At 40.8% G+C, this 27,084-nt stretch overlaps 1 protein-coding gene across 4 annotated transcripts in view; it reads right to left on the reverse strand.

Annotated features, from left to right (window-relative positions):
• Window positions 1-27,084, reverse strand: part of ADIPOR2 (adiponectin receptor 2) — a 44,710-nt gene that overhangs the window by 3,801 nt on the left and 13,825 nt on the right. For all 4 annotated transcript variants that reach the window (XM_075428617.1, XM_075428621.1, XM_075428620.1 and 1 more), the window contains exons 2-6: window positions 17,794-18,029; window positions 5,274-5,393; window positions 3,224-3,395; window positions 2,366-2,552; window positions 1,117-1,304 (exon numbers count right to left, since the gene is read on the reverse strand). In XM_075428617.1, coding sequence (XP_075284732.1) covers window positions 1,117-1,304; window positions 2,366-2,552; window positions 3,224-3,395; window positions 5,274-5,393; window positions 17,794-17,961 — 835 coding nt within the window. In that variant the 5' untranslated portion in view covers window positions 17,962-18,029. The remainder of the gene's footprint in view (window positions 1-1,116; window positions 1,305-2,365; window positions 2,553-3,223; window positions 3,396-5,273; window positions 5,394-17,793; window positions 18,030-27,084) is intronic.

Below are 27,084 nucleotides of genomic sequence, written 5' to 3' on the forward strand. Positions count from 1 at the left end.
AAAAGTGACAACTCTTGAAGCTGGACGTCCCCAAGAGAGCTTTATTGGACAAGAAGGTATAGAATGCACCGACTTCCTTCATATACCAGAAGCTAGTTATATGTTCCAGCAGATACTGAAATACTTCATTTAATGCCTATGTCTGCCAGCTTTAATGTGCCTTAAGCCAGTTACAGGTCTCGGGCTGCAGAGGGCACTGAGACTACACGAACCACGTCTCACTTTACTATACTCTCAAGAGCAAGACAATAAAGAGAGGTGACAAAGGGATCACTTGTCATACGCTACACACAAGTAGTCCTAGGAAACAGAAAACTAGCATTTGAGGCTCATCTGATCTGCCATATATGAGAACACGGTTTATTCATTTAGATTTTAGCAGCAAGTACAGAAATCTTGTAAAAAAAGCGAGCATGGGGGGAATAATCAGGTTCCAGCCACAGATTTTAAGGTTGGAAGGCTGAACTCTCTGAAGGTACACTCACAGCTTCTCCAGGAAATCTAGATTTCCTGGAGACAGCATGTGCAGGTCAAGTAACATGAAATATTACTATTCGGCCAGCTGTGTTCAGATTCCATAGCTGCCCCCTAAAGCTTTCTCTTTCTTCCTACCTCAGAATGTGAAACCAGATCTGTTTTTTGTTCTTTTGATCACGTGAAGAGAAAAACTAGGCTTTTTGTCTTTAATATGTATTTTATCTAGGCAAATCACTCAGATTAATTCAATCTTTCAACGATTTGCTAGTGTCTGAGCCTAGTCTTACAAAAACAAAGCAAACAGTACAAGGTATATACATATACACACACCAAGCCATCAGTCAGTTTTTGCAAGAGCAAAGTTGTTAGATACAGCTAGAAACACTTTGCACTACCTTTCCTGCTGCATGTGGTACTGTCCATTTCAGAAATACCCTTCCAGGCACGCACAAGCCCTTATCTATGCATCCAGTTCACCATAATCAATGCTGAAAGAAAATCCATCAAGCTCCCAATCCAAGAATATTAGCTCTCTCTAAAATTAAGCTCTCTTAAGTCTTCCCAAGATGTTTTTTCCAAGTGGCAAGTAGGAAGGAGAAAAGGCAGTCAAGAAGCAAAACAGTTAGCTTCAGGTCTTACCTGCCCTTACACCCCGGTATTCAGGGGTTGCAAACATGTCCCACTGTGAGACAATTATGGCTGCGATGCCCAGGACACAAATCACAATCAAGTAGATGAAGCAAGGCTGAGGGTTGCAATAGAAGGAATAGTACAGCCATGGTACAAAGCTGCCCATTATGAGAAGTGCAATGCCAGAATAGTCTAGCCTAGAAGGAAACAAAAAACCAGTTTGATAAGAAATGTGAACCTTTGGAAGTCCCCATACCAACACTCTCTTCTTTAGCAGACCACCTGCCTGCTTCTCACTGCAAAATGAAGTTATTCTCACTATTGCAACCTGCTTCCTGACGGCAACTCTCCAGCAATGCCCTCCTACAGTAATGGATTACCTTGATAAGGCTGCTAGTAAGGCCTTTTCTGGACAGCGATCAGCAACACATACAGCAGCCTTTAGACCAAAGCTTTTTGAAAGAAACTCAGATTTAAGCTTCAGATGAGGAAAAGAAGCCACACGAGTCCTCTGAGCACAAAAAAGTGCACACAGTATGTTATGAGAGCACAGCCAACACAAACACTTTAGCATCCGAGCAGCACAAGCGAGTTAGGCATCAGCTTAAGTGACCACTGGGGAATAATGTCGCAGTTTTTCAACCACGCGGTTTTTCTATACACCAGGGAAGAAAAGGAATTCCTACAGCCATGGCTTCTTACCACACCCTTACAAAATGCTCCTACAAAAGATGGAGTTAATTTTTCAGTAGAGGATTTTAATTGCTGGGTTACTTTAGAGGTGGTCTTGTAGATTACACAATCCTAGGCTGAGTAATCTTAGGAAATATGAGATATTTAGCAGCCACCCAAAAAGGACACATAGTAAATCCAAAAGACCAAGACATCTTCATACACATTGTGGAGCTGTCTTACACTAAGATTCAAAGTTACTGAGAACAGTTGAGATGACAAGAAGTGACATTAAAAATTCAAGCCCTGCAACTGAGCTCTAGGTATGTTACAGCAGCAAGACGCATGCACATGCCTGCCAAACAGCAGAAAACAAAGGAGTTTTAAGATTAAAACAAGAGCAGAAAAAGTCATGCTGAAACAACCACCAATTAGAAGAAGCTGCACTGAATCTCTGCTCAACTCTGTTCCAAAGTACATGCAGTCATGCAATGAACAACTCCTACAGCGGGGCTCCAGGCATAAATCCCAACCCTGTTTTCCCACTTGTTTCCTATTGGGCCTACCCTCTCATCTAGGCACTTACTTGGAGAAGAGCCGGGAAACACCTTCTGAGTGGCAATAAACTGTGTGGAAGAGCCATGAGAAGGAGAGGCAGAGTATGGCTCCCAAGAAGAACAATCCAACAACCACTTTCTCCTGCACGGGTGCTACAAAGGACATGTTTGGCCGAAACATGTAGAAGATTCCCAGACAAAGGAAGAACACACATCCTGAGAAAACAGTAAGGTGGAAACGTGTCAAGTTCGCGCACACTGAAAGCTTTTCTTCCAAGAGCATGATTTCAACGCACCAAACAAAGGAGCCGCACGACAACCAGCGGTACACGTGCAGAATAAAGTACTGCCCTGCTTCATTACGCATTCCAACCCCATTTCTGGCTCATACTGATGCAACACAGACTTGCATGAACTCTGTATTTTCAAATGTTTTGCAAGACGCCTGAGAACTCATTAGACCATTCCAGAACAACGAAAAAAACCTGCTGCAATATGTAGAAAAAAGAAGGGCACAGTTCAAAGAAATCCCTTCCCTTCAAGGCTCCTGGCAAGCTAAAAACCACTCATATAAGGTGCAACTTGAGTGTGCTCCTGTGGCAAGAAATGTGATCTCAATTAACACCTAAAGACCTGGGAATACAGAATATCTACTAGTAACTTATCAACTATCAGGAAATTTTTAATTCATTCCTTCGTATTGAATGCCATAATTAAGGAAGTCCCATCCAACCCTGCTGGGATAAAATTAGGGGAGGGATAGCAAACTGTTAATTTAACAAGTTACTAACGGAACAATCGTGCTGACCATCCCACACCCCCTTCTATCTTGCTCTTAAAGAAAGAGAGCAACGAAACCAATTAGCATTAGAGCAAACTGAAAATACCTAGAAGATGTGTCCAGATGTTACCAGTCTCTGTATGTATTCTGAAGATACTCTTGAAACAAGCCCGGAAGGAAGGCATGGGTGGTCTGTGTCCATGCAACAGGTAGTCATTGTCCTTCAGCCAGTCAGGTAGAACATCATGGGGAATGACTCTCCATCGGCCCTCCCATACCTAGAAGTTAGAAGATTTCACTTAAATGCAGGGAATTTAGTTCCACTGATGCATGGTAAACGTCAGAAAACGCGTATTAGTAAAAGTATTAATCTGTGAGTACACTAAACCGAAAAGGGTTGATAGGACATCTCCGGGGAAAAGGCTTTACGCTTGAAATACGGTGCTTAAGTCACTGTTCCCTATTCAAAACAGAATCATTATGAAGTTGAGCTGCACCACCAGAGAAAGATATATTTCAGCATTTCACTGAACGGGAAAGCTGTTGGGCTTTTTCACTGCTAATGCATTGAATTCATTCCCATGTTGGGTTATTTTCACAGATCATCCTTTCCATTTAACTGAAGAAGGCTACACCTAGTTCTCTCGCAGGTAGAAGTCTGTTCTTCCAAATACAAGCCAGTCTGACTGTCAGCCTGCTAGCATTTGGGGTAGTCTAGCAAGAAAGCTACCCGTCAGCATTAACATGGGCCAGAAAGCATGAAGCAGCAAGAGAGCTATGAGAAGTGTCCAATCCCTTATCCAGGTTGAAAAAAAAACGCTCCCACACTCCCAAAACAAACGGTGACAGATCAGTTAAGGCAACAGATCCATGACTCTCAAATCCATCAGATTTCTTCTTTAAAGGGAGAGAGAGCACGTATGTGCACACATCTATTCTTGCAGCTGGTTCCAAACGAAAAAAAAGCACGCACAGGTGTTCTTAGTGCTGCTTCGTTAACATGAGATACATGTAGTCTTCAGTCTGGCTTCAGAAGCAGCACTGCCAAGCAGAGGGTATCAGGGAATTGCTTTATATACCGGGGTCGTTTCTGCAGTGTTCCTTGGATTTGTCGTCTGGCTAGCGATACAGGAGCGAGCCTGAAGAATCCTGAAACACTAAGTTTAAAAAGCTACATTCTTATCTTGGTTTCAATAAGATCCCAGAGTTTTTTAATCAATTCTCCACACTCCTTCGCAGAAGCAAAACAAAACTAATCAGAATAACCAACCCAGTTAAAGACCAGGTTCTTAAATACATTGAACAAGAAAATTAACTGGTTTACTTCACAAACCAAAAATTTGAATTGAGGTAGGAACAGCAGGATGGAATTAAGTTTTACAAAATGCACCCTGCAGAACATCTATAAAGGGGAAAACAGGCACAGTAAAAAAAAATAAAAAATAAAAACAAACTCCAAGAAAGAAAAACCCACCAAAACAACCCCCACACAAAAGGCGGCCAAGTCACCAGGGTCCCTCTGTAAAAACATCAAAGAACAGTTCATAACACCAGCATGAACAAGTGTATAAAATGGGGCCGCACTCCTTTCACAAAGAAAGGAGGGCCAGAGACTGATACGGCCCCATGGCTTTAAAAAGTAGCAAAAATTGAGCTAAGGTCAGCAATTACAAAATCTACAACGGATTTTCTTCAATATCGTTTTAATACAGCCAGTTTTCAAGTAAGGGACAAAGCTTATTCTACAATGCATGCAAATGGTGCTGGAAAAGTAAAATATTTGCAAGTCGAAGAAACCTGGAAAAAAATGACTTTGTAAATGAAAGTGCCTTGAACCAGAAACACTGGAAGCAGAAGGCTTTTATTCTGCTTTGCACTCACAAGTGTTCCTCAAGAGAGAGTCCTCAGTTGCACGATGAGCTTTAGAGTCTCACTTGTAATCCCTATTGTTCCACGCTTGACAATTTATTCATTTATGACAGACTGAGATCTTGAGAAGCTGCAGTATTACTAGTTACACTAAGAGATGCCCGTTCAGGGACGGTGTGTACCTGCTCTCCCTCTCATTAGTAGCGCTGCTGCTGCAGGTACAGTCTTTTGCCCACTGGAGCTTCCTAAGAAAGGAAACTGTTTCAGCAGTTTCCACATGCTCTTACCTTACACACAAATTCTTCCATTCTCTCCATAGCATGGTGGGCTTGTAGAAGAGGCGACATACCCATAAACCCTTCGTCTTCTTGAGATGACTCCTCATTGTGTTTACAATCCTCAGAACACTGGGGGGAGAGGATAAATAGAGAAAGATGAACAGAGAAAGGTAACATTGTTTTCCATACAAAACTATGACTTGATGCCTTGGCAAATCACGAAGTCTTCTTTCCTTGTACTGCATTGAGGAAGGAATTAAAAATAATCAGCAAAAAAAAATATTGCATTCTTAGGTATCTGAGAACAACTCACATGTCTAATCTATTGTGCACATTTTCACCAGGTTTGGAAGAAAGCAGTGTTCTTCTGTGAGCTATGCTTCATTAAAGCCCAGATATGGAGCCTGAGGCTTGTAGCCTACCCACCTCTATGGAAGGATTACTTCCTATTTTATGTTTCAATGTCACCATGCTTGTCTTAATGCCTCTGTAACATATCTGGCATTTTAGGATAATAAAAGGCAAGCCAAGAAAAGAAATACATTTACCTTGTTATAAATACTTCATCTCATTTCTTAGTTTCGATCTGAAGATCTGTTCTGTTGAACTGACACTTCTGTTCAGCTCATAATCCAGTAATGGACATTTACTCATTTGTTTGACTTTCAAGGTATTTCAGAAACTAGTATGAAACTTTTGCCAGCTAAACAAAGTCTAGTTATCAAAGAAAAGCAGTAACAGACGTAAAAGTTCTATGCAAAACTCAAAGAGAAACATCCATATCCACAAGGTGTACCAAGGGAATTATGAAAACAAAAACGAAAGAAGCCCCACTGAGCCTGGATACTCAGCTGGTACATATCACTAATAACTTTATGGGAATGAGTCACTAGCTTTGGTAGTTTACTACCCTGTGTTCACTTCTCACATGATCTATGTATTACGATACACTCCAACCTCCATTTAGGAAAAAAGCAAAGTGGGGGGACCCACAAGAGTTCTACATTCCCATTTGCTTACTACAGTGCTCATGACCCGTCAGAGACTCCATTCAGTACTCCAGCTTCCAAGGTAAACTAGTCTGAGAAAGCTACAAAAGAGTGAATGAGCCTTTTATACCCTTCAGGCTTGACGCAGACAGCTGCCACACACCTCGTGACCAAGCCAAGAAAGCCCCACAACCTGTATGGAGACTGGTCTCCTCTGTGTTACGAGCCACAACACTTCTCCCTCTTCTTTAAAATCGAGATTACTTATTGATAATGCCATCCAAAGTGACTGGGAATCTAATATACAACCTCACTTACTTGATTTATGCATTACCAGTAATGTTCAGGTTAATGTCCTGAACTTCGAGTCAGAGATCAGATCTGGCTGTGCATTTGTCCCACATTACAGCGCTCCCCTTTGAGTAAGGACTTATTAACTATTTCCATCAACAGGCTAACTGAACAAGCTGCTTAAAACTTTCATTTTTTTAATAAACAAAGGGAGAACTCTTCAGACCTACAATGAGCTATCTAGATTCTTCAATATGTTTGGGTTTTTGGGTTTTGTTTTGGTTTTTTTTTGAGAGAGAGAAATGACATGCTAATACTTGCTTTTGTACCCAAGGCTTGCAGTAGTCACTGAAGCTTCATCTTTTGAAGCGGTCCCCCCACCACATAGTTCTTTACCCAGTTTTGCTTAGCCAGAAGGCAGATCTCTGCTACATAATACGTAGTATACATTCTTTGCATTTTATGTATGACCTCGCATTTGTCCACGCTAGGACAACTTGACTAAATGAATCTTTGTACATGATCCATGTCCCCCTGTCTACTCGCCTTCATCTATCACTCCAGTCAATACCCCTCTCTCAGCAAGTCTGGGCAACGATTTTGTATTTTACAGCAGATGATTGATATAAGTATTGATCAGCTCTAGGCAGATACTAGAGCAGTATAAGACATTATTAAATACACTCTCACTGCCTAGATTATCCCATTAATGCTATTGAGAAAGGCATCAGGCAACACCAAGATGTAAATAGGTTTAATACCTTTCTAAACCAGGCACACGTCCTGTTGGACCAGAAAGCATATTAATAAAAAACAAATTTGGTTTCCTTCTGACTCAACATTCATTGACATTATTTCCCGCACTATCAATTTTACTGGCTTTTTCTACTAATGGACCTCTCTGGGTAGTATTCTTGGTTTTCAACATTATAAATAATTAACTCAAGGTCACAGAAACATAGAAGCACTGCTATGCCTTTTAGCTACCCTAGAATTACCTCCCCCAGCACCACATGACAACCAGCTGCAATGGGTGAACAAGTCAGTAATCCTCAATTTACAAAACTGGGTGGACTGAAGGAAAAAAGGTCCCTTATGGAATCAAAGCCTGTATTCATTGCAGTCTGCCCGGTGATTCAAAGCCAAAAAATGTTCATTTCCCCCTCTCCACATACTCCCATTTCTAGAATGATGGGAAGGTTTAAATTTGAACAGACTGTAAAGCTTGAAGAACACAGCTATTTATGAACTAATCCAAAATCTCTGCATTTTGGCAATGTGCCTACAAACAAATCATTACTGTGCTTCTCTTAGTGATAAAAAGAATTCATATCATTATATACAGTCCAGATTACTGTCAGAAAATGGAATTGATTTTACTATCTCCTTCCTGCCCTTAAACTGCAAAAGTAGCATTCAAGGAAAAAAAATGCTAGAGCTCAGCTTCTTACTCCTTTTCTTGCTAAGGCGGCAAAATGAGGTCTGTTCTAGAACATCCACCCTCTCTTGACTCCTTCCCACAACATCCCATTAGAAATAAGAGTCAACTGTGCTTCTTGGAACCTGGAAATCTGTAGTTGGAGTGCAATGCCAGTTTTCATTTGGAAATCTGCAGGAGCCTATTGACCTTCAATTCTTCAGACAACGACCGAAGGGAAAAACCACCACTTTTCTGTTCAGAAGGCACACTGTAAAGTTTCCACTGTGACAAGTTCCTTCGTATCTTAGGATAACCACATTTTCTCTTCTTTGGCTGATCATATCAAAAATTCAAGGCTATTTCTAGAACGTAACATAAGCAGGCATACGCTTTAGGACCTGTTTTCAACTATTTCTACCTTCTGCCCACAGAATCACATTTTAAAACAGGGAACACCTTGGGTAAATAATCCCACTTGCTGAAGACCATGCAAGAAATCAGAGCCCAGAACAAAGCTCAAATACTCCCACTTTTAACGTGGTATGATACATCCCAAATCAAGTACTTCCAGAATAATTTTTACCTTCATACTTTCTAATCATTGGCCAAAAGGATTTTCACTTGGCTAATGTTTCAAATGTTCTTACGCATGATTTAATTTACTCAATTTCTTTTAAAAGCAGCCTCAAATTTTGACTAAATAATTCTGTGACGTCTTTAGAGCATTTTAGAATATCTTGAAATAAAAACCTTCATTCACTTGTAACCAGCAAACCTGTTGCAATCATCAGCCGTCGTTCTGCTGCTGCACACAGGCAGCAATGCGTAGAATCAGTCCCCATACAAACCAGAAATCATGGCGTCTGCGTACTTGCACTCTAGAGGGTCTGGACACTTAATTCTCTGGAAATACCAAATAATCCTTCCAATTTTAATCCTGCTTCCCTTGCAAATTCATAGCGTGTTATAGTTACCAACAAACATAGTACAGATACCTAATGAGATGACAATTCTACAACAGAATTATAAATGCATCCCAAGTTGAACAATGGTACCAGAGAATAAACTAAATTTGAAGGACAAGTGACAATGGCCAGAAGAAAAGAGTTTTAATGGTTTATCCATACTCACTTTGGCAAGTTTTCCAGATTCTTTTGTGACAACCGTGATAGACAACAAGGTAAAAGAAAGAGGTAGAAATAAGACTTGATCATACCACTTGGTACAGAGTTCCAGGCAACACACTTCCAGTGACAGATCACCTTCTAAACAAGAACTTCAGAGTATGCTTTGGTAGGGATAGAAAAGGTTTAATGCCAAAACTAAGACTTAGAGCACCAGAGCAAACAAGAGCAAGAAACCCAAGAGCCCAACTGCACAGTGCCCATCATTAATTAAGTTTATTTTAACATTAAAATCTCACTCTTATAGCAGTGGCACAAAAGTTTAAAAAGAGTTTACATTTAGTACAAGAATTTGTTGCCTGAATACAGTCCAAAAAAGTCAGATCACATAGCCAAAGACCCTGTTACAGCCAAAACTGCAGTAAAACTTGCTCTAGTAAATGCAATATACTTCTGTCTACTACAACTGCTTGTCCTTCTCATATAGATTAACAGTTTTTATACTATGACTCTCAACTCTGTTAACAGACACACTGTTAATTAATGCCCTTCCTAAGGAAAAGTCTGTCAGAAGTCAAGTCACACCTGTAGAAAAATATTCCAGAAACCCTTGTCCCACATTTGAGAAAGTTGTGTTCTCTGGGACTTCATGTGGTAAAAGTGTAGTTTCTTGATGTCAGTTTAAAGATTTCTAGAAAGTTGGAGAGTTTGCACATGACTACTATCTGCACAGGTGACAAGCAAGCTCTTGTTCACCACTTCAGACAGCAATTTTGCTAAAAACCATCAACAATCTCTGTTCAGTAGAGTGTGAAAACTGAAATGTAAGTCAGACTTGAATGAAGCCACCTAAGAAGCTTACTCTGCCAAAAGTGGTCCTCTTCTCCCTCACCCCCATCTACCTTTACACTGCTTTTGGCACCCCTCTGATCCTTGGGTTGATTAGCTGATTCAACACTAATCTGGCAGATATTACTCACCTTTTTGCTAGGTAAGCTTCCTATTAGGTTATAAAGTTGGTTCAGATAACCAAGTTATTTAAGCAGCTCAACCTAGTGCAACAGAAACAAAGGGAGCATCAGCTCCCATTGTACTGAGATCCACTACAGAGTACTTTCTGAGGATCATGTTTGAGCCCAAGATTCTTCTCAACGTACACCAGCTGGATGCCAAATGATCTCCAGTTCCCTTTTTTGTAGTAGGAAGCCTAAGAACCCAGCTAGGCATGGACTGAGGAAAGTTAAACTAAGGATCACTTCAGTAGGCTGCTGTATTCTCAAAACTTCCAGCAGCTTTCAGGACTGCACCTTCAGAAATCTGACAGTTTTCACTGGTTGCATGTATGGTATCTGATGCAGAACCAGAAGTGCACACATTAACCAGTAACACTAGTAACTGCAATACAAGTCTCCAAAACCCCAGAAAGTGCAGAACTCTTCTGTGTTAGGGTACGTTTCTTGGACAGAGTCATCACTCAAGTTACTCAAGGGCCTAACTGACTGTGCACATACCTATGTAGTATTAAGTTCTGGAGTTACTGAAGTCCCATGTCTCAAAGCTCAACTGTTTGTGACGCCAATTCACCATCAAGTTGTCACCAGTACCCTAAAGTTACCATCACAGGAATTTCCAAAGCATGATGCAGTCTGAATCTGTGCTAATGTTCTAGTTGCTTCCTTCAGCTGCTGATAGACACTCCCCCACTCTCTTCTTGATCTGTGCCCTGACAGAACTCTGTCTCTGTACTAACACATCACTGACACATGCAAGATACTTCAGAAAAAGCAATGTCTTGATTAACACTGAGTCGTTGCATGTTATATGACTCGGTACTTACACACAATCCTCTTCTTAGAAAACATATGTTGCTGCATTTACAATACCACTTTTATCCTCCATATTAAACTGAAGTCACAAAGTCTAGACACGAACTTGGAGTTCTTGCTCTTCTTTATCTTGATCTCATCAGATGAATGATTTATAGTGTTTAACATGACATTCTAGTCATTTAACGTCTCTTGGGGCAGCATGCCGGATTCAGTAACTCGAGAGCATTCAGCAGGATGGCCAAGATATGTTCAAGGCTACAATATAAAAATGCTATTTTTCTAACCACAGTACCATAACATCCTTTTCAGCTAGCCAGACTGTTTTTTTCAGCAACTCCTCTGTACCCATTCTGTCAAATGACCTTTTATCAACCAGTCTTTCGTAAGGGGAAAGCAGCAATAGGTGGTGCCATGCCATGCCCTTTCTCCTAAAAGCCCACTGCCTTCAGAATTTCATCAGCTTCTGTTCTTTGGACTGTACGTAATTAACTGGAAAAGCACAGCATCTTAAAACTTTCTCTGACTTCCCCTAACTTCTGCACATACCAAATTATTTTAAAATAACAGCTTCGTCATTTAGAGTTTACATTCTCTCTTCATCTGACAGGCTGGTAAACATAGACACACCACAGTTTCCAAAAGGCTAACTCACATTCACCCTCTAAGCAGGGTGTGCAAAGCTGGTTTTGCTGCCAAGGGACCAAAAAAAAATATTTCATTAGCGCTGTGCCAAAGACCCTTTCAGCCTATTGGTCAAAATGTTAAGTACTTGAAGGTTCCTGGAGTTGAGTATTTTTCCTTTGTAAATGACCTTCTTATAAAAGCTACAGTCCATGTAGTATAGCACTTGGAAACAGTTTTATATAACTGGGTCATGGGTGACTGCTTGCTGGCACTCATTAAAACAAGCACTAACATTTAACACTCATTTAGCAAACAGTCCTAGGACAAAGTCACACTTTGGCTTCAGCAACCTTGCTAAGACACCTTTATTAGAACTAGCTCCCTAGTTAAGTATCTTCAGATGAAAAGGGTTTGTTGAATCTCTAAGCAGTAGCAACTACCGATTTTCTGTCAGCGCCCAGTACTTGACAAGGACCAAAGACCTCAATGCCCACACGTGCTCGTCAGTATGCTCTGGGGAACAGCCTGCAGAAATCGCTTCGGCTACAGAAGATTCTCACGTGCCATTTTGTGCTTCTCTGTCATTGTTCATCCTGACAGCAGAAAACCAGCATGCTGGGCTTATGGAAAAAATGCTCTGTTAAAAAAAAACAAAGAAAGAGAGACTGACAGTGTACTGCTGAACGTAACATATGAGCAGAGCCAATCAATCTAAAACAGCTGGAGGAAGACACAAGTTAACCCCCCAGTACAACACTATTTTTCTGAAATCACTGTGAAAGGCCCTCACGTCCCCCACTGCTGCCCCAACCAGGCAGATACGATCTCCAGGAGAACAAAGGCAAAAACTGTGGAATCCAACCCTTGCCCAGGGAAACAGCTGTGCCAGTGAATTATAAACAAAGCTACTCTCTCCCTCTCCCAGTTTCAACACACAGCACAGCAAGCGACAGTTACAAAACCAGCTGGCAGGCAGCAAACTCATCAGAGTACCAACGCTTCCCCGCTCAGAGCCAAGACTCTCCAGACTAAAAGGAGACAGTCGAACCCAGCCGCAACTCCACAAGCCATAACCTATCACAACTTGCTTGTGATTTCACATGAGAGTCTTCTGTGAGACAGGGCAGACACAGAGACACGGCCATCTCACACATGTTACGGGCCTTCTGCGCAGAATAGCGTCTACTCCAGCGCTACAAGCCTGGTAATAAACCAGGCACATCAACTGTCACTGAAGGAGACATCAGCATCCAACCAACCCAAGTCTGTGGAGCCTGGAAACTATCTCCATAGATGTACCGCATGTCTTCATACTGTTTAAGTGGAAATACTTGGAGATATTCTCCTCTCTGTGTCAAAAAATGCTTTGCTGTACAAAAAATAAAGCACATTTGTAGGGAAAGGTACTAGATTCAAGCACTTCAGTGACTAACAGTCTGAGTAAAACACGCAATACTTCTAGTGCTTAGAACAGCTAGTGAAGGAGAAATTCAGATGTTAAGATGTCAAGATCTTTTGATCTGAAATGCCAATTCACATGCTTTCAAAGAAATAACATTCTTTCTCAATAGCTGCAAAACTGGAGGAAAGGAAGAGGTGATGGAGTCTACAGAAAAACAAATTTTGAAGATAATCTGCTTTAAAACAAAAGCAAACATGTTTTGGTGGGACCTCAAATTCTGTTATGCCAGGCCTCTCCCCTGCACAGAAAACCACCTCTACCAACAAAACCTGTAATACAAGGCAGGAAGAAGGCAAATACAAAAGCAAACACTAAGTTTTTCATCATAACCCCAAGTAACAACAGTAAAATGCTAGACAAAAAACAAAGCTAAACGGTTTCAAACTGAGCAACAAACTTGTAAATAAATCTATAAAGGAAAAAATTTAAGGTGATCAAAATATATGAATATCAGCCCCAGAAAGACTAGTCTTAAGACTCAATTGTCTACCTTTGGCCTGTAAGACTTTACGTAAATCTTTTTCAGTCAGACAGCACAGACCATAAAGACGAGTTGACAATTCTATGAATTGTTATTTACAGAAGGGTGCATGTAAAAACTATTTTTGTGGTCTACTCTTGTAGACAGTATCTACACGTTTCTCTAACAGAAAAGGCTTTGACTAAGTTCTACGATTCAAGTTAAAAATCTTGTGCCATTTGTTCACCTTCCAATTATTCTAAAACTTTTCTTCTGTACCTGAACATCTGTTACATCCTCTGCCTTCCTCCTTCAAGTCACTTTGGTATTTATGCTCTAGAAAGACCCTTGTAGCTACGTGCAGGTATTATGAAATGTGTCAGAGGTCAAGTAAGTTCCACTTGAAGTCAAAACCCATGCTTCCTGAGAAGCAATCCAGATGAGTATTTGCCCACGTCTTCTGCCCATTCAGATGACCCTCGGGCCACGCACACCTCCTCCCAAATCCTTACTACAAGTCATCAAATACTTCAGAGCAACAGCTCTCCACTTCATGGGCGCATGTGGGTGCCACACAGAACGACTGCACTACACAGCTCAACTGTGTGAAAGGAATCATCAGTCAGGAACACGAAAGCCTGATGATTGGAAGAAATGCAAAGAAAATGGTTCTTTTGTTTGCCCCCTGTCATTGACAGGTTAAAGTATAAAAGAAAAGAGTCAAGCATAGGTTTTAGGGCTGCATAAAGAGCCCATTCATCAGGTTATCGGAAGTCACATGCGTTTAATGGTGTCAGCTTAAAGCCACAGAAAGAGAGACTTCCTTAAGAACTGTCAATGCTCGAATTACAAAGGCAGCTGAGACACAGAAACACTAGGACAGGAGAAAAGACTATGTCCCAAAGGCTAGGCAATCCAGCACGCTATATACAGGAGGGCAGCACCTGCCAAAAAATGCCTTACCAGCTCGTACACAGCACATGTAAACTGGGGCAAGGAAGCAAGTTTAAACTGCTGAAACAGAAGAATTATGCTGCTCACGTCATTCTTTTCTCACCCTGACATCCTTTACATTCAGATAAATGGTCACTATTTCTGAACGTCACAGAAGGTACACCAGTCCTCTGCCACTGCACTAACTGCACGTTTAAACACGACAGCAAGATGTGTGTCTGTTCTTTGGAACAGATACTTGGAAGAGGAGATAATCTATGAACACATATGCACTCTAGGAGAGAACCCAGAGTTATGAAATAAAATAAGACTGAGAGGTTCAGGTGTAAAAGGACATTGCTTTTACATGATCTGTATCTTCTTATAAGCATCATTATAAAACTGGCAGAAGGATGCAACTGTTTATTATTATTTTGGATAAGCACGCTCAATACAGCTAGTAAATCTTTGCTACATGGATTCGGTGAATACCACAATTTATGGAAAGTAGGATCTTTAATGTAGTTAGTTCACAGCTATGCAATCACCTAGGGTAGGTTACTGGTGCCAGGGACAAGGGCCTCAGAAAAAAAAATTTTAGGACTAAATGCGATTTCTTAATACTACCCATATTTTTTCCATGAACATGCTTTATTTCTACACAGGAACAGTATTTTGGCCCATCTAAATTAGAAGTAGTATATAACGCAAGCTGTGAGGGAGATGGAAAATAATTCTGAACAATGCATTGGTCTGCTTCCACACACCTCCTTAGAAAAGACCATTAAACTAATCCATCAAAAGCAACTACCACCTCTTGAGAGCTCAGATTGCCTCCTCCTCCAGGTGGAGTAGAAAGTGGATATACAAGTAGGCATAAGGAAAGGAATCTCGTGGAGGAGAGTTTCGTGCAGATTTTATATAAATAAAGGAACTGCAATGATATAACTAGGCTAATGGGAGGCAGCAGGAAAAGTAAACAATGCAATATTATCACAGCATAAAAATATACGTATTTTTTACATTAATACCTCAAGTCTTAGGCCCAGTAAATTTTGCAGAAGTATCATATCTATTAGAATGCATGCATATTATGATATTCAAGAAAGTCAATATGATTAGCTTGTAGAAGCATTTAAAAGCATATTAAATGACCATGGTTGTGCTACCATCCAGACAGTATATAGCTCTCATCCACTTTCCTTCTCCAACATAGGAATTCCTTGGTTGTTACTGTTGGCTTCAAAGTGGCTGCATGTAGCTACCAGAAAAATAATGCAGCAGGTATCACTCGAGTCCTTTTATCAGGCTATGCTTAACTTGTGTGCCCAAGTATTGCTGCCACCTAAGGAAGAACAATAACTTCATATTACTGTTAACTAAACAATGGCTTCCTCAAAACCAGAGGAAAATCATAATTTTGAACTAATAAGACATCACCACTGAGGCACTTTCATGTAGCCGGAATGTACAGTAGAGCAAAAAAGTGAATCCTAGCTGGCATTTGATTAACAGCTGTGCTGTGGCTTGTACCAGACAGAGGAAGACAAAGTCTAATTTTTTTCACAGATTATTTATAATATTACGGTATGTCACTTAATAAAGGTCATTTGGCAAAATAATTTTGGTACCTCCGACAGCAGAGTGTTTTGGGATGCTTCATCTGAAGCATCAATTGTTCAACCTTTTAAGAAGAAAAAAAAATTTAAATATATCACAGTATTAAAAAACAGAAATCACAGAGGACAGGAATGAAAGTTTAGGCAGAAAAAAGTCAAACAAGCAGGAGGCCACATAAGGCAGAGAAAGTGATGCAGTTCAAGACAGAACAGCAAGGCCCAAACAGCAAGATTTCTGTGGGAGCATTTTAGGAGACTGGGAAAGAGAGATAACATCAAATACAAGAAAGCTACATACTTGTAGTGAGCCATTACAAAAGAAACACTTTTGTCATAAGGATGAAAGCAAACAAAAAAAATAGTCCTAACACATGCTAAGAAACAGCCTTCAAAACAGGGTGATCCCAAACACGCTGTCAGATAAACATATATATGTTCAAAATATCTGCTAGCACAACTCTTCTTTTTTCTAACCTTAGTAAATTCAGCTATCAGCTAACACTCTGCACCTCATATAAACGCTTTATAACTTTCCACAGAATGCGAAGGCTGCGTATTCCCTGTTATCACGATACTGAGAATGTCCTACAGAAGTTACAGCAGCATGCTACTTATAATGCATTGGCTCGGCTTATTAGCCACAAATACCTGTTCTGACTTCTCATTACAAGATCACTTGAAACTAAATTCCCTAAGGGCTCAAACTAAGTCAAGACAGCCTACAACAGGTTCTCATGTCAGCTGAACCATGATAGTGGTCCATGCCCACACCCAGAATCTGTGGCAAAAGCAATTACAGCAACAGCCCAATTCTCCTGCATTGAAAGCTGCATTAAGTAGCATCAGCACGTTTTTGCTGCTGCCTAAAACCATGCAGCTGCTTTAACTGAGCTGATACAGTAAACTCATTAAGCCACAATAAATTTAATAGTGAGCCCAAGATGAATGCCTCTTTCACTTCACTGTGCTGATACCCACCCGTATATACCCTGGGAGAAGCATTAATTGCAGTTCTGAAGCTCTTTAACCAGAAGGTACTTTTGTCCAACGCTTGGCCATTACCTTTGTACAACACCTAATTAAGCTGTGGAATGCCCTTCTGCGGGATGTTGTGGCTGCTAAAGTTTACGAAGGCTCATGCAACAAAAATTCAAAAACATTGCTACTGGCTCAGGACGTCTGTGAGCCACCAATTGCTAACGGCTGGCAGAGTGTCCTAGGGAAGTAACACAACACGCCTCCCCACCCTCGTACTCTTCGTTGCGAGTCTGTTACTGGCTGCGGTCCCGAGACAGGATACTGCGTGCTGTGGATGTTTCGTCTAATTCAGTATGGCCATTCTTCCAACAAGAATGCTTGCAAACCAGATTTTTCTGTCCTAATGTCTAAGATGATAGCAATTAGCCAAGGCTCAGACTACATTAGCCAACAGACCTTCTCTTTTCACTTATCATTAATTGGAAGTTACAGAGCAAAAAGGTTTCGATACGAGCATCGTCTCAGCAGAGAACAAACCAGCATGAGTCCCATTTATTTCAGGAAGGAATAAAAAATACGAAGCTGGTTAACTTACACTTAATGCCCCATGTTGTCACCCAAGTTCCCATACATTCAGCTGAATATTTCTGACACCTTCATGGTTTTATTACAATTATTTAGCAGGAATAAAGAGGGTGCAGACTCATGGTTCACATTTCTGGAACTTTTTTCAAGCACTGAAGCACTTACGTCAAAACTTTTTCTTCCTAGCAAACCTAACAGATAACCATATAACTTACATTTTCCTGGTCAGAAGACAGAGGTGGCTCCACTAAAAGAAGCCTCTGCTCAGAGCTGTTCTCTTCAAAGGCTGCCTGTGTTGTTGCAGTGTCAGACATGTGTCCTTTTCTGAGTCGTAGGCCTGGCTCTGGAGAACCAGCATTATCGAGTTCCGTTAGTTCGTTCATGAGATGCTGGGAGCCTTCTCAAACAGTCTGCCTCTTGTTGGTTCGGTCTGGCTGATTATATGTTGGCTCTGAAAGACAAACAGTTTGTATAACTAAACTGAAGTTCAAAAGAAGAGCGTAATGGTTGGCTGGAAGACGAGCGTGCTCAAAAGCTACCAAGCAGCTATGACAGCTACTTTTATATGCACCCAAACTCCCACAGGATCAATTATATCGACTTCTAAACTGCCAGACAATGAATTCTCATCTTGTGTTAGGATATTTTCATATCCTTACACAAGTTAAACACAACTTTGAAAGATGACAGAATGTGAGCTCCATAAAACACTAAATTCATAAAAGCACAGTGATTTTTTTATAAATTATTTTTATTTTTACAAAGTTGCAAATACTGGGCTGTTAATACTATTTACAAATAAACTACTTATCACAGGCACTCTATAATTAATCAGCTTTTTGTGTGTATGAAGCTCATACCCTAGCTCAATCATCCGGGCTAGGTTTCACCAGAACTAGGACGCTAAGCACAGGTACAGCTGCTCAGGTAGTAGCAAGCAAGCAGAGCTCAGGCAGCAACTAACTTTAGACAGGCTGCAAGGATGGCAATAGTACACACAGTAACTATGTTTTGCTTGCTTAAATTAACATGTTCACAATCACTGCTAGCAATGGGTCTGTGCCTTTCCTTGTATAAGGAATTAAGACCAGACAGAGTTAAACACCACTCACTCCATCACAGCAGTCAGAAACAGGGAATTCTCCCAGAAAACCATAACCTATGCTTTCTGCTCATAAAAGTAACTATATTTTACACTTACAACGCTGCAAAAAGGATTCGTGGTCAAATTAACTCTAGATACCAAAGACTAATTAAATTTGTTGAAATTGGAGTGCCAGAAACCATCAGAATGAATTAGCACTCAGCTGAGGCTTCAGAACCACTTTGAACGAGAACCTATTCACTTCATACTGATCACTTGGCGTCATTCTATTACTGCAGCATCTAAGTACCTCGCTGTGACTAACACGTAACAATAAGATAAGCCATCTAACAAGTTATACCTTGCCAAGGTGCATAATTAGATTGGAATTTTAGTGCCCAGTAAAAGATGTAGAACTTTGTCATAATGCAAAGTAAAAATATAATACGGGGGACTGATATTGACATTCTTGTAATAAAACATCACCTGCAAAAAAGCCGATAAATAATATACTCCTTTTCAGGGACTAATCTCATTTACATATGATCACTGCAAGATAATTCTCAGCTCTGACAAATGTGCTATAGTTAATTTTGCTGCAGCAGTTTGTAACATTATATCCCCTCAGCTGCCTGGCAATCCCCAGAGGAGCCAGCTGCTAATGAGCAGGTAACAGACTTTGCAGAACTAAATGATAGCTCAGTTGCCCGAGTTCAGTATGGCACACGCTTTAATCACCCAAGAAGGTAAGTCTACAACATGACAGCAGAGCAGATGGTATGCCCACCTTCCTGCTAATTCCACTACAGGGTCAGCAACCTCCATCTGAGAAGTCGCATATAAAATGGCCACAGATGTTTACTCGGTAAACACAAGAGCCACAGGACTGTCACCCCATGAGAATGAAGCCAAGTTTTAACAACATTACACAGGAAGGCCAATGAAGAAGTTGAGCAAGTGGATTTTAAGACCAAGAACAAACATTTAGAAAGCCAAAGAACAACTGAAATCTTCACTTTTTTGGTCATATTTCAAGCAGCCAATTCACAATTCTATTTTTATGCAAGAAAGATGAGGACATCGTCATAATGCCACTTGGCAGTAGTGATCTAGGGAAGAAAGCAAGAAGTGCCTGAAACAAGAACTAGTTTGAAATGAAACTTATTTGGTGTCTTAATTTAAAATGCAATTTATAACAGACAAATTTCAATACAGTGTACCAATTTGAAGCTGTAGCTAAAACAAACAAACAAATATAAGTAAGCAGAGTAGCTGTTTGTAAACAACAGTTACAAGCACACAGGCACACACCTCTACCCGATACTCCACACACTCGAGACAGGTCATTAGTTGAAACCGCCAGAGTTAGTTTCATGCATTGTTCAATTTGCATTGGACATTTAACCAGCAGGTTTTACTAGTTTTTCTTTCTACTAGCTTTAAAGCAATAGAATTGCCATTGTGTGCTACGTTACCTAAGAGTCTGTCCTTATGTCACCTCTCTGACATTGTGGGAGCAACGCTCAAAGAGACACAGTAACAACCAACACAACAGGCTTACCCACAGTTAGCCAAGATGCCTGTGAAAGGTTCTTCTAATACAAGAATGCCAAGAGACTTCTTAAATCAGGCCTTGAAGATTAACTTCACTCGCACTTGCTGCCAAGCAATCACTAAGGTTAAAAATAAAAGACGCATCTCACCTCCAGTGAGCAAGATTAGCGTTCAGCAGCACAGCTGAACTTTAGAGCTCTGCATAAATAGAAGCCGTTGTTTCTTGAAATGACAGCAGGATTGCTCAATGAACTAAAATGTTTCCTTGCTGTCCTTCATGCAGGATCCTTCTAGTGGTAAATATGCTTGCCCTTACCGAGCATGCAAAGGTAAGCAATCCATAAGATAGCCCAAAAGCATCACTACCGGTTTTTAGTCCTTTTAAAAAATGGAAGCCAAAACCACATGCCTGAATGCAACATGGAGTTGCCAACAGAGAAGTGCTAATAGCCAGAACTATTTGTTCACAAGTGAAAGAAAGCACTCTGAGGTTACAAACAGGAAAGGGACAGATGGTCTTCAACTTCTATTATAAATTTTCTATGACTCCACAGTTCCGTGAAGGGTTTGAATGACTACGCTGACTAAGTATGGTCAGTAGCATCTAGCCAGAAGATGACAGTTGAACCACTGGGAAGCGACTTACTGCCCCCATTCCGTCTCTAAGACTAGGCAGATCATGAAAACAAAAACTAGAAAATGGAATGCTATACAACACTTGAGGTCTTGGGAGAATCACAGAATCACAGAATGGTAGGGGTTGGAAGGGACCTCTGTGGGTCATCTAGCCCAACCCTCCTGCCGAAGCAGGGTCACCTGACCTTGTCCAGGCGGGTCTTGAATATCTCCAGAGAAGATTGTTTTGTGTTTCACTGAGATTGTAGATCTTACATAGAAGTCCTGTAACTTTTTTGTAGCATACAACAAACTGAAAGCTTTCATTAAAATTAGCTTCCATTTAAAGAGGAAGTTGCCACGCACAAGTTAAAATCTGCTTAAAGATTGCATACATAATAACAATAATATCAGCATCTAGGTCAATCAGTGAGTTCCTGCTGTGTTTAAAACCAGCTGAGAAAAGCATCTACAGAGTTTGGTTTGTGTTCTTGGTGGGTTTTTTGTGTTTTATTTTTTTTAATACAAAAAACTTCTAAAGGCTAAGTCAGCTTTCAGAAAAGACCTACCAGTTTAACACCGTCATAGTTCTAAACACAGCCTATAAACACAAAATGTAGCTCTCCATTAGCCAGCTTAATATGCTGCTGCCACCACACAACCTATAATAGCCTAACTGGTCATCACTTCCAGCTGCTCACTCCACCCCAGTTCAGCAGTCCACCCCACAGCGAGGAGAGTCAATGCCAGTTTCAGGCTGTAGACGGACACTCGTCATCTTTCTGAAAACAGAACAAGAAGGCAATACTATTTCAGCAGTTTGCAACAATTGTGCAATGTCAGAGGAGTCAACATCCACAATTACAACATATTTAGGACACTACTTCATTCCTTAAGATGACAAGGAAAGAGTAGTTACACAAACTTAAGCTCCACAGGTTGATGCTACAAATGTTTGTAAGACCCTCCTGGATACTCCCCAGCATGTGATACAGGCCTTCTAACCATCCCAGAATTCACCTAGCCTGAGGATTGGTTTTCTACCTAAGCCAAACAATGCCATATGGTAGCAAAGTACAGCAAGCACACTAAGGATAGTGTTTGTAAATTTAAGAGATCCGTAACTCCCTTTTTAAGATAAACCAGTCCTGGATAGTCACACTGCCCCCATGCAAAGCAACCTCTCCTGCACCCAGCTCTTCCCACTATGTTCCTCCTACAAGCAGCACAAGAGTGATTCCTTCAAAGCTATTTCATTCTGTCTGTAGCTGGTAGCCAGAAGAAGAATGAAAATGGCACCCCCCTCCATTCCCCTCTCACTGATCAACAGCCTTTCCAATAGAAACTTTCCTGTTCAGGGCAATGGCATCCACTGTATGCTCTTTCCTTGCTCATCGTCTTCAAAGCATCCCTCAAACTACCATAAACAATGTATATACCCTGGATGAATCTTCATAAAATCAGCTCATTCTCCCTAACAGATCTTAGTCATCAAAAGAACAAGAAGTCAGCATGAAACTTTCAGGCTACACCGCTCCTCAGAACATTCATTAATGTTTAATGAAGGGCTTGAGTGACTGAAAAGTCTTATAAGAGATACTACTCCATCTACAAAGTTTGCCTTGCCTGTGTCCACATACCACCACAGCTACAACTACTACTTGGCTAGCTGCCATTTTACTGGCATGGATGTAAAGCTAATTGAACAGTAAACCACTTCTGTGTTGAACAACTTCACCAAACACAAAATTGTTTAGACTAGGCCTTAGTAACAAAACAGGCACAACTCCATTTCCAGCACTGTTAGCACGGGTACAAATAGCAAAGCACTTCCAGTACCACCCAAGGCAGACTGTCCACGATAAGAACACAGCTCACACAGGGTGATGGAGGGGACGTTTTGCATATAAAACAGTTGATTCTGGCTACCTTGACTGAAATAAGGTATACTAAACAAAACGTAGTGTTCTTGGCACATTGCATTTCTACCACTGTTTGCTGGTAGGAAGGTTCTGTCACATGTAGTCCCTCCAAGTGGTATAGCAACACCAACAATATTCAGTAACATCACACAAAAGTTTAAATTATTCTCAGGTGACAGTGGCATCATCCTGTCACTCATCTGGTTCCCTTACTGATGCTCAACCCAGTTCATCAACAGTGAGCTGTTGGCAAGGTGTCAGGTTTTGTGCTTCGGGGTTTTTTTGGGGGGAGGTAGCCTGCTCTGACTTTCTGCCTGCACAGCACCCTGATCCATTTACTGGTGAAATCAGGTAAGCACCGGTGCCAACGCAAGGCAGGTGTATACAGGTTGGATAAGGGAAAGAGGAAGAGGAAATCAGCTGTGTGACACGAGTTAAGACTGCTGTGGAGTGTCACCCATACACGTGGCTGAGCTAACCCATGCTGGGTCACTTCTTAACTATACGTGGTATCCACTGGTGTGCTGCTTTCTTCATTATGCATACAGAAAAGCAGAAAAGATAAGAATTCCACACATATTAACTAGATTTGTAAATTGCCCCTAATTAGAAGGCCAGAGCTGTAAAGTTAACAAAACAGTAATACTGAAAGATTCAAGAGTATACCTGGAAATGCTGGGTATTTTTATCCCCCTCTTTTTCTCATAAGAGTCTTTCAACAATTGAGTCATCTTTTTCAATGAAGGAGTTAAACACCCACAGCAACGTTCCAAGTATTTTCTAAAACTACAGCCAAAAATAAACAAGCAAACAAGGGTGCGTATGAACGGAAGAAGGAGAAAAATCACAGAAAACCTTGTTTTCGCAATGTACCCTACAGCAAAAGTGTGAATCAGGCTGTAAAAATTCTTTGGAGGTCATCTTTAACAATGAGGAAGCAATCCAGCACCTCTTCTCTTAGATGTAATTTCCCTAGAAAAAGAGACATCTACAAAACAAAGATTAGACTCCCGTGGAGGGTCAGTGGCCAAAAAGCTGTTTTTGTGACTTGTAAACTGTCACTGGACACTTCAGCCTAAGTTGTTTCACAGCAGGCTCCAGAGGCAAACAATCAAGCACATTCTGATGCATTTGGATCCAAAGAAAGGGAACAAGCCAGCAGCCTGCCCACATTAACAAAATGCTTCCATTTCAGAGGATCCTGTTACATCGTTACAACATTTGTCCAATTTGTGCTGCAAATTGGACCCCGGTTTTGTAACTGGGTTAAGCGTTATGTCAGAGGTTGGCCCACCCGCAGTACACAAGGCCCGGTTGTGGCAGACTGGATGACTGCTGTAAATTAGTTTCACTTTCCAATAAACCAAAACAAGGAGAATTGTCACAAAATCAGTACAAAATGAGGAACAGAAGTTCAAGCTCTTTTCACATTGCATTCCACAAACATGCACAGCTCAGACCTGGAAAACTTGCTTTGGGCTCATTTTTCATTAAATGGCTCAGTTTCTCCAAGTGAGACTCTTTCCATTTTTGTGCCCTTTTATGATTTTATCTCTATGGCATATTACTAACTCACACCAACTTACTTTGCAGTTGCCAACAATAAAAAGATGCAGTTGGTTTTTGTTAGTAACACTTTGGATCACAGACTGTCTAAAAGTGAAAGACTGAAATTAGACATTACTTTCCTGTTAAGGTGAAAATTTAGAATACATCTTTTTAACTAGTGCCTCAAGGACATCCGATTCACAGAAGAACTGTTGGGTGAATATGAAAAAAACAAAGCATTTGGAGCAGGCACTAAAATCCAGAGGAAGACTACTAAACTGAAGTTACTTTCATTTCACCCCTGTACATAGAGGATCTTCACATAAGAAAGTAAGAGGCACTAAGATCAACAGCCACAATCCAGGGAGCAAACATTCCTCTACCCTGGCAGGTACAACACTCTCCTAGGAAGCACGGCTTTGAATCTCTCCAGAAAATGAAGCGAGATCTTTGACAACTCAGGAAGATGCTCTAAGGCCTGGAGCAACCGTACAAAGCCAAACACTACCACCTTGCTTTGAAAACCAAAGAGGAACACACATGTTTTAGGCTGCAAACTTCAAGCAGAAAAGCACTGAAGACAGTTGCCTTCAGTGCTTCTTACTGCCTTGCTCGGACACCTCCTTACTCAGATGCTGGCTGGTGCCAAGAGGGGGCAGCCCCACTCTTCCCTGGGTGGGCATCAAACAGCCCCACTTCTCATCGCTCCCACCCCTCACCCCCGAGGTGCTCGCATGCTTGTCACAACCCTCTCCAGGTGGCAGCCTGGAAAAATGTTAACCCAGGGAGGAGAATGAGACAGTAGTTTTCTACCAAACTAGCAACCTGTACTGGCTCAGCACACTGGCAGAGAAGCAGTGTGGACAACTGGACAGAAAGGGTAGGACCGCACACCCAAAGTTTTCATTCTTCTTGTATTTTATAGGCAGTATTTTCGCAACCTGACAGTTACCTGTTGGCCCAAGCCTTTCACTGTCATATATGTACACACCACAGCCTTTATTATAACCTGTTGAGCAGCCGTAGCCCACACCTGGCATAGCAAACCAGACACCTTACCAAGACTGCTGATTTTAACACAGTGGTCGGTATCTCAGAAGCTTGGGCGCAAACAGCTGACCATCACACTCTTCCCAGTTTTTGGAAGCACCTACTCTCCAGTTTTGCTGATAATCTTCATAAGCTTTATTCATGAGGTTGTGAGCTTGCTCATCGGTGTTTTATTTTGTGGCTGACAGGTTTGGTCTACAATGTTTGCATTCCCATATTTGTAAAAAACAAGAACAAAGAAAACTTACTCTTTTACTTGTGTTCAACAATAGCATTTCTTCAGCTGAAAACACCATATATTTATTCCTCTCCTCAAAAACCATAATGTCATTTTGCCCCACATCAGACAACTCTAAAAATCTGCTGCTTTTCTATAGCAAAAAAGTTACAAGAACACTGTAGGAATAACCAACATCCACACTCATAGCACTGTATCAGTCTAAGATCAAAAAAGCAGTGCAGCATCTTTTTCAGATACTTTCTTAGCCACGAAAATTCATGCAAAAGATCTACTGTGACTAGGCTGCCCCTAATTTACATCAATCAGAAGCAGATTTAGTCAAATGGCTGAAGTTCTAGACAAGACCAGGTACACCTACTTATTAATTACTTAACCTCCTTAATGCAATAGCCAGAGAATAATTTGTTGTTTTTAAAAGATAATAATTGCTGAGAGTTAAGAAATAAGCTGAAGTGAACTTTTAGTCTCCTCTATCATTTAGTGCCACTCCTTGAGATATGCATTTCTTTCCTGGTAACATTGTTTGAAATCATCTCGAACTCTGAAACAAGACCAACAACACTGATACCACGATACATCACTGATGTAATTCAAAGGCACAAATGTTAAGTTAATCTTCTACTTTCTTATAACTAAGGAGAGACGGCAAAACACCCACAGTCTACTTATGATACTGTGAGATTACTGCTAAAGTTCTAAAAACCAAAATTATTTGTATACATGCAAGCCCTTTAAGTAGCGATGTAGCTTAAACTCAAAACAGGTCTAAAGGACTGAGACCAAGACACTCACACTAAGAGTCATCTTGATGTGGTTTGTTTTACCATCTTGCCATAACAATTTTTGTTAGTATAACTGTGTTCCCTGCAGAGGTTTTTTGCTAGTATAGCTACAGCTTGCAGTCCAGTCAGCAGAGCTATGCTAGTGTAAATTTCAAGTTTGAAACATTTTAAGACCATAAGCGTCTCCAAGTTAATTTTCAACTAACTAGGAAGCTTTGTGGGAATATACACATTAGATGTTTTACATGACTTGGTATCACTTATCGACACATTCAGATAGCCATGGGGGGGGGGGGGGCTGGTTGTGTGTGTGTGTCTCATCCATTTCTGTTCAAACTCCAGCAGAAAAAAACCAAAACAAAACAGCCCCCCAAATACACATTGGAATTGTCTAAAAAAAAAATATGCTGTAAGGGAGCTGTGGCAATGGCGAGCACTTCACTTCTATACACTTTCAGTGAAAAATATACTGTCCCTACTTTGAAGCACGTAATTGCAATCCGGCCTTTGATAAACAGAGCTACACTGCTTATTTAGTAAAATGAGAACTGGCTGTAACATTGGATGAATGACAATCAGCACCGTTAAAGGAAAATAAAGATTATTTTGTTACGTCAAACTATTTACAGTAGATAACTCACAACAGAAGATAGTGACAACACGAGATTAAGCAAAAAATTCCGCAATGGAAATAGACACAGTACTTACAT

The sequence above is a fragment of the Opisthocomus hoazin genome, chromosome 8, assembly GCF_030867145.1.
Source record: "Opisthocomus hoazin isolate bOpiHoa1 chromosome 8, bOpiHoa1.hap1, whole genome shotgun sequence".
NCBI classification, from domain to species: domain Eukaryota; kingdom Metazoa; phylum Chordata; class Aves; order Opisthocomiformes; family Opisthocomidae; genus Opisthocomus; species Opisthocomus hoazin.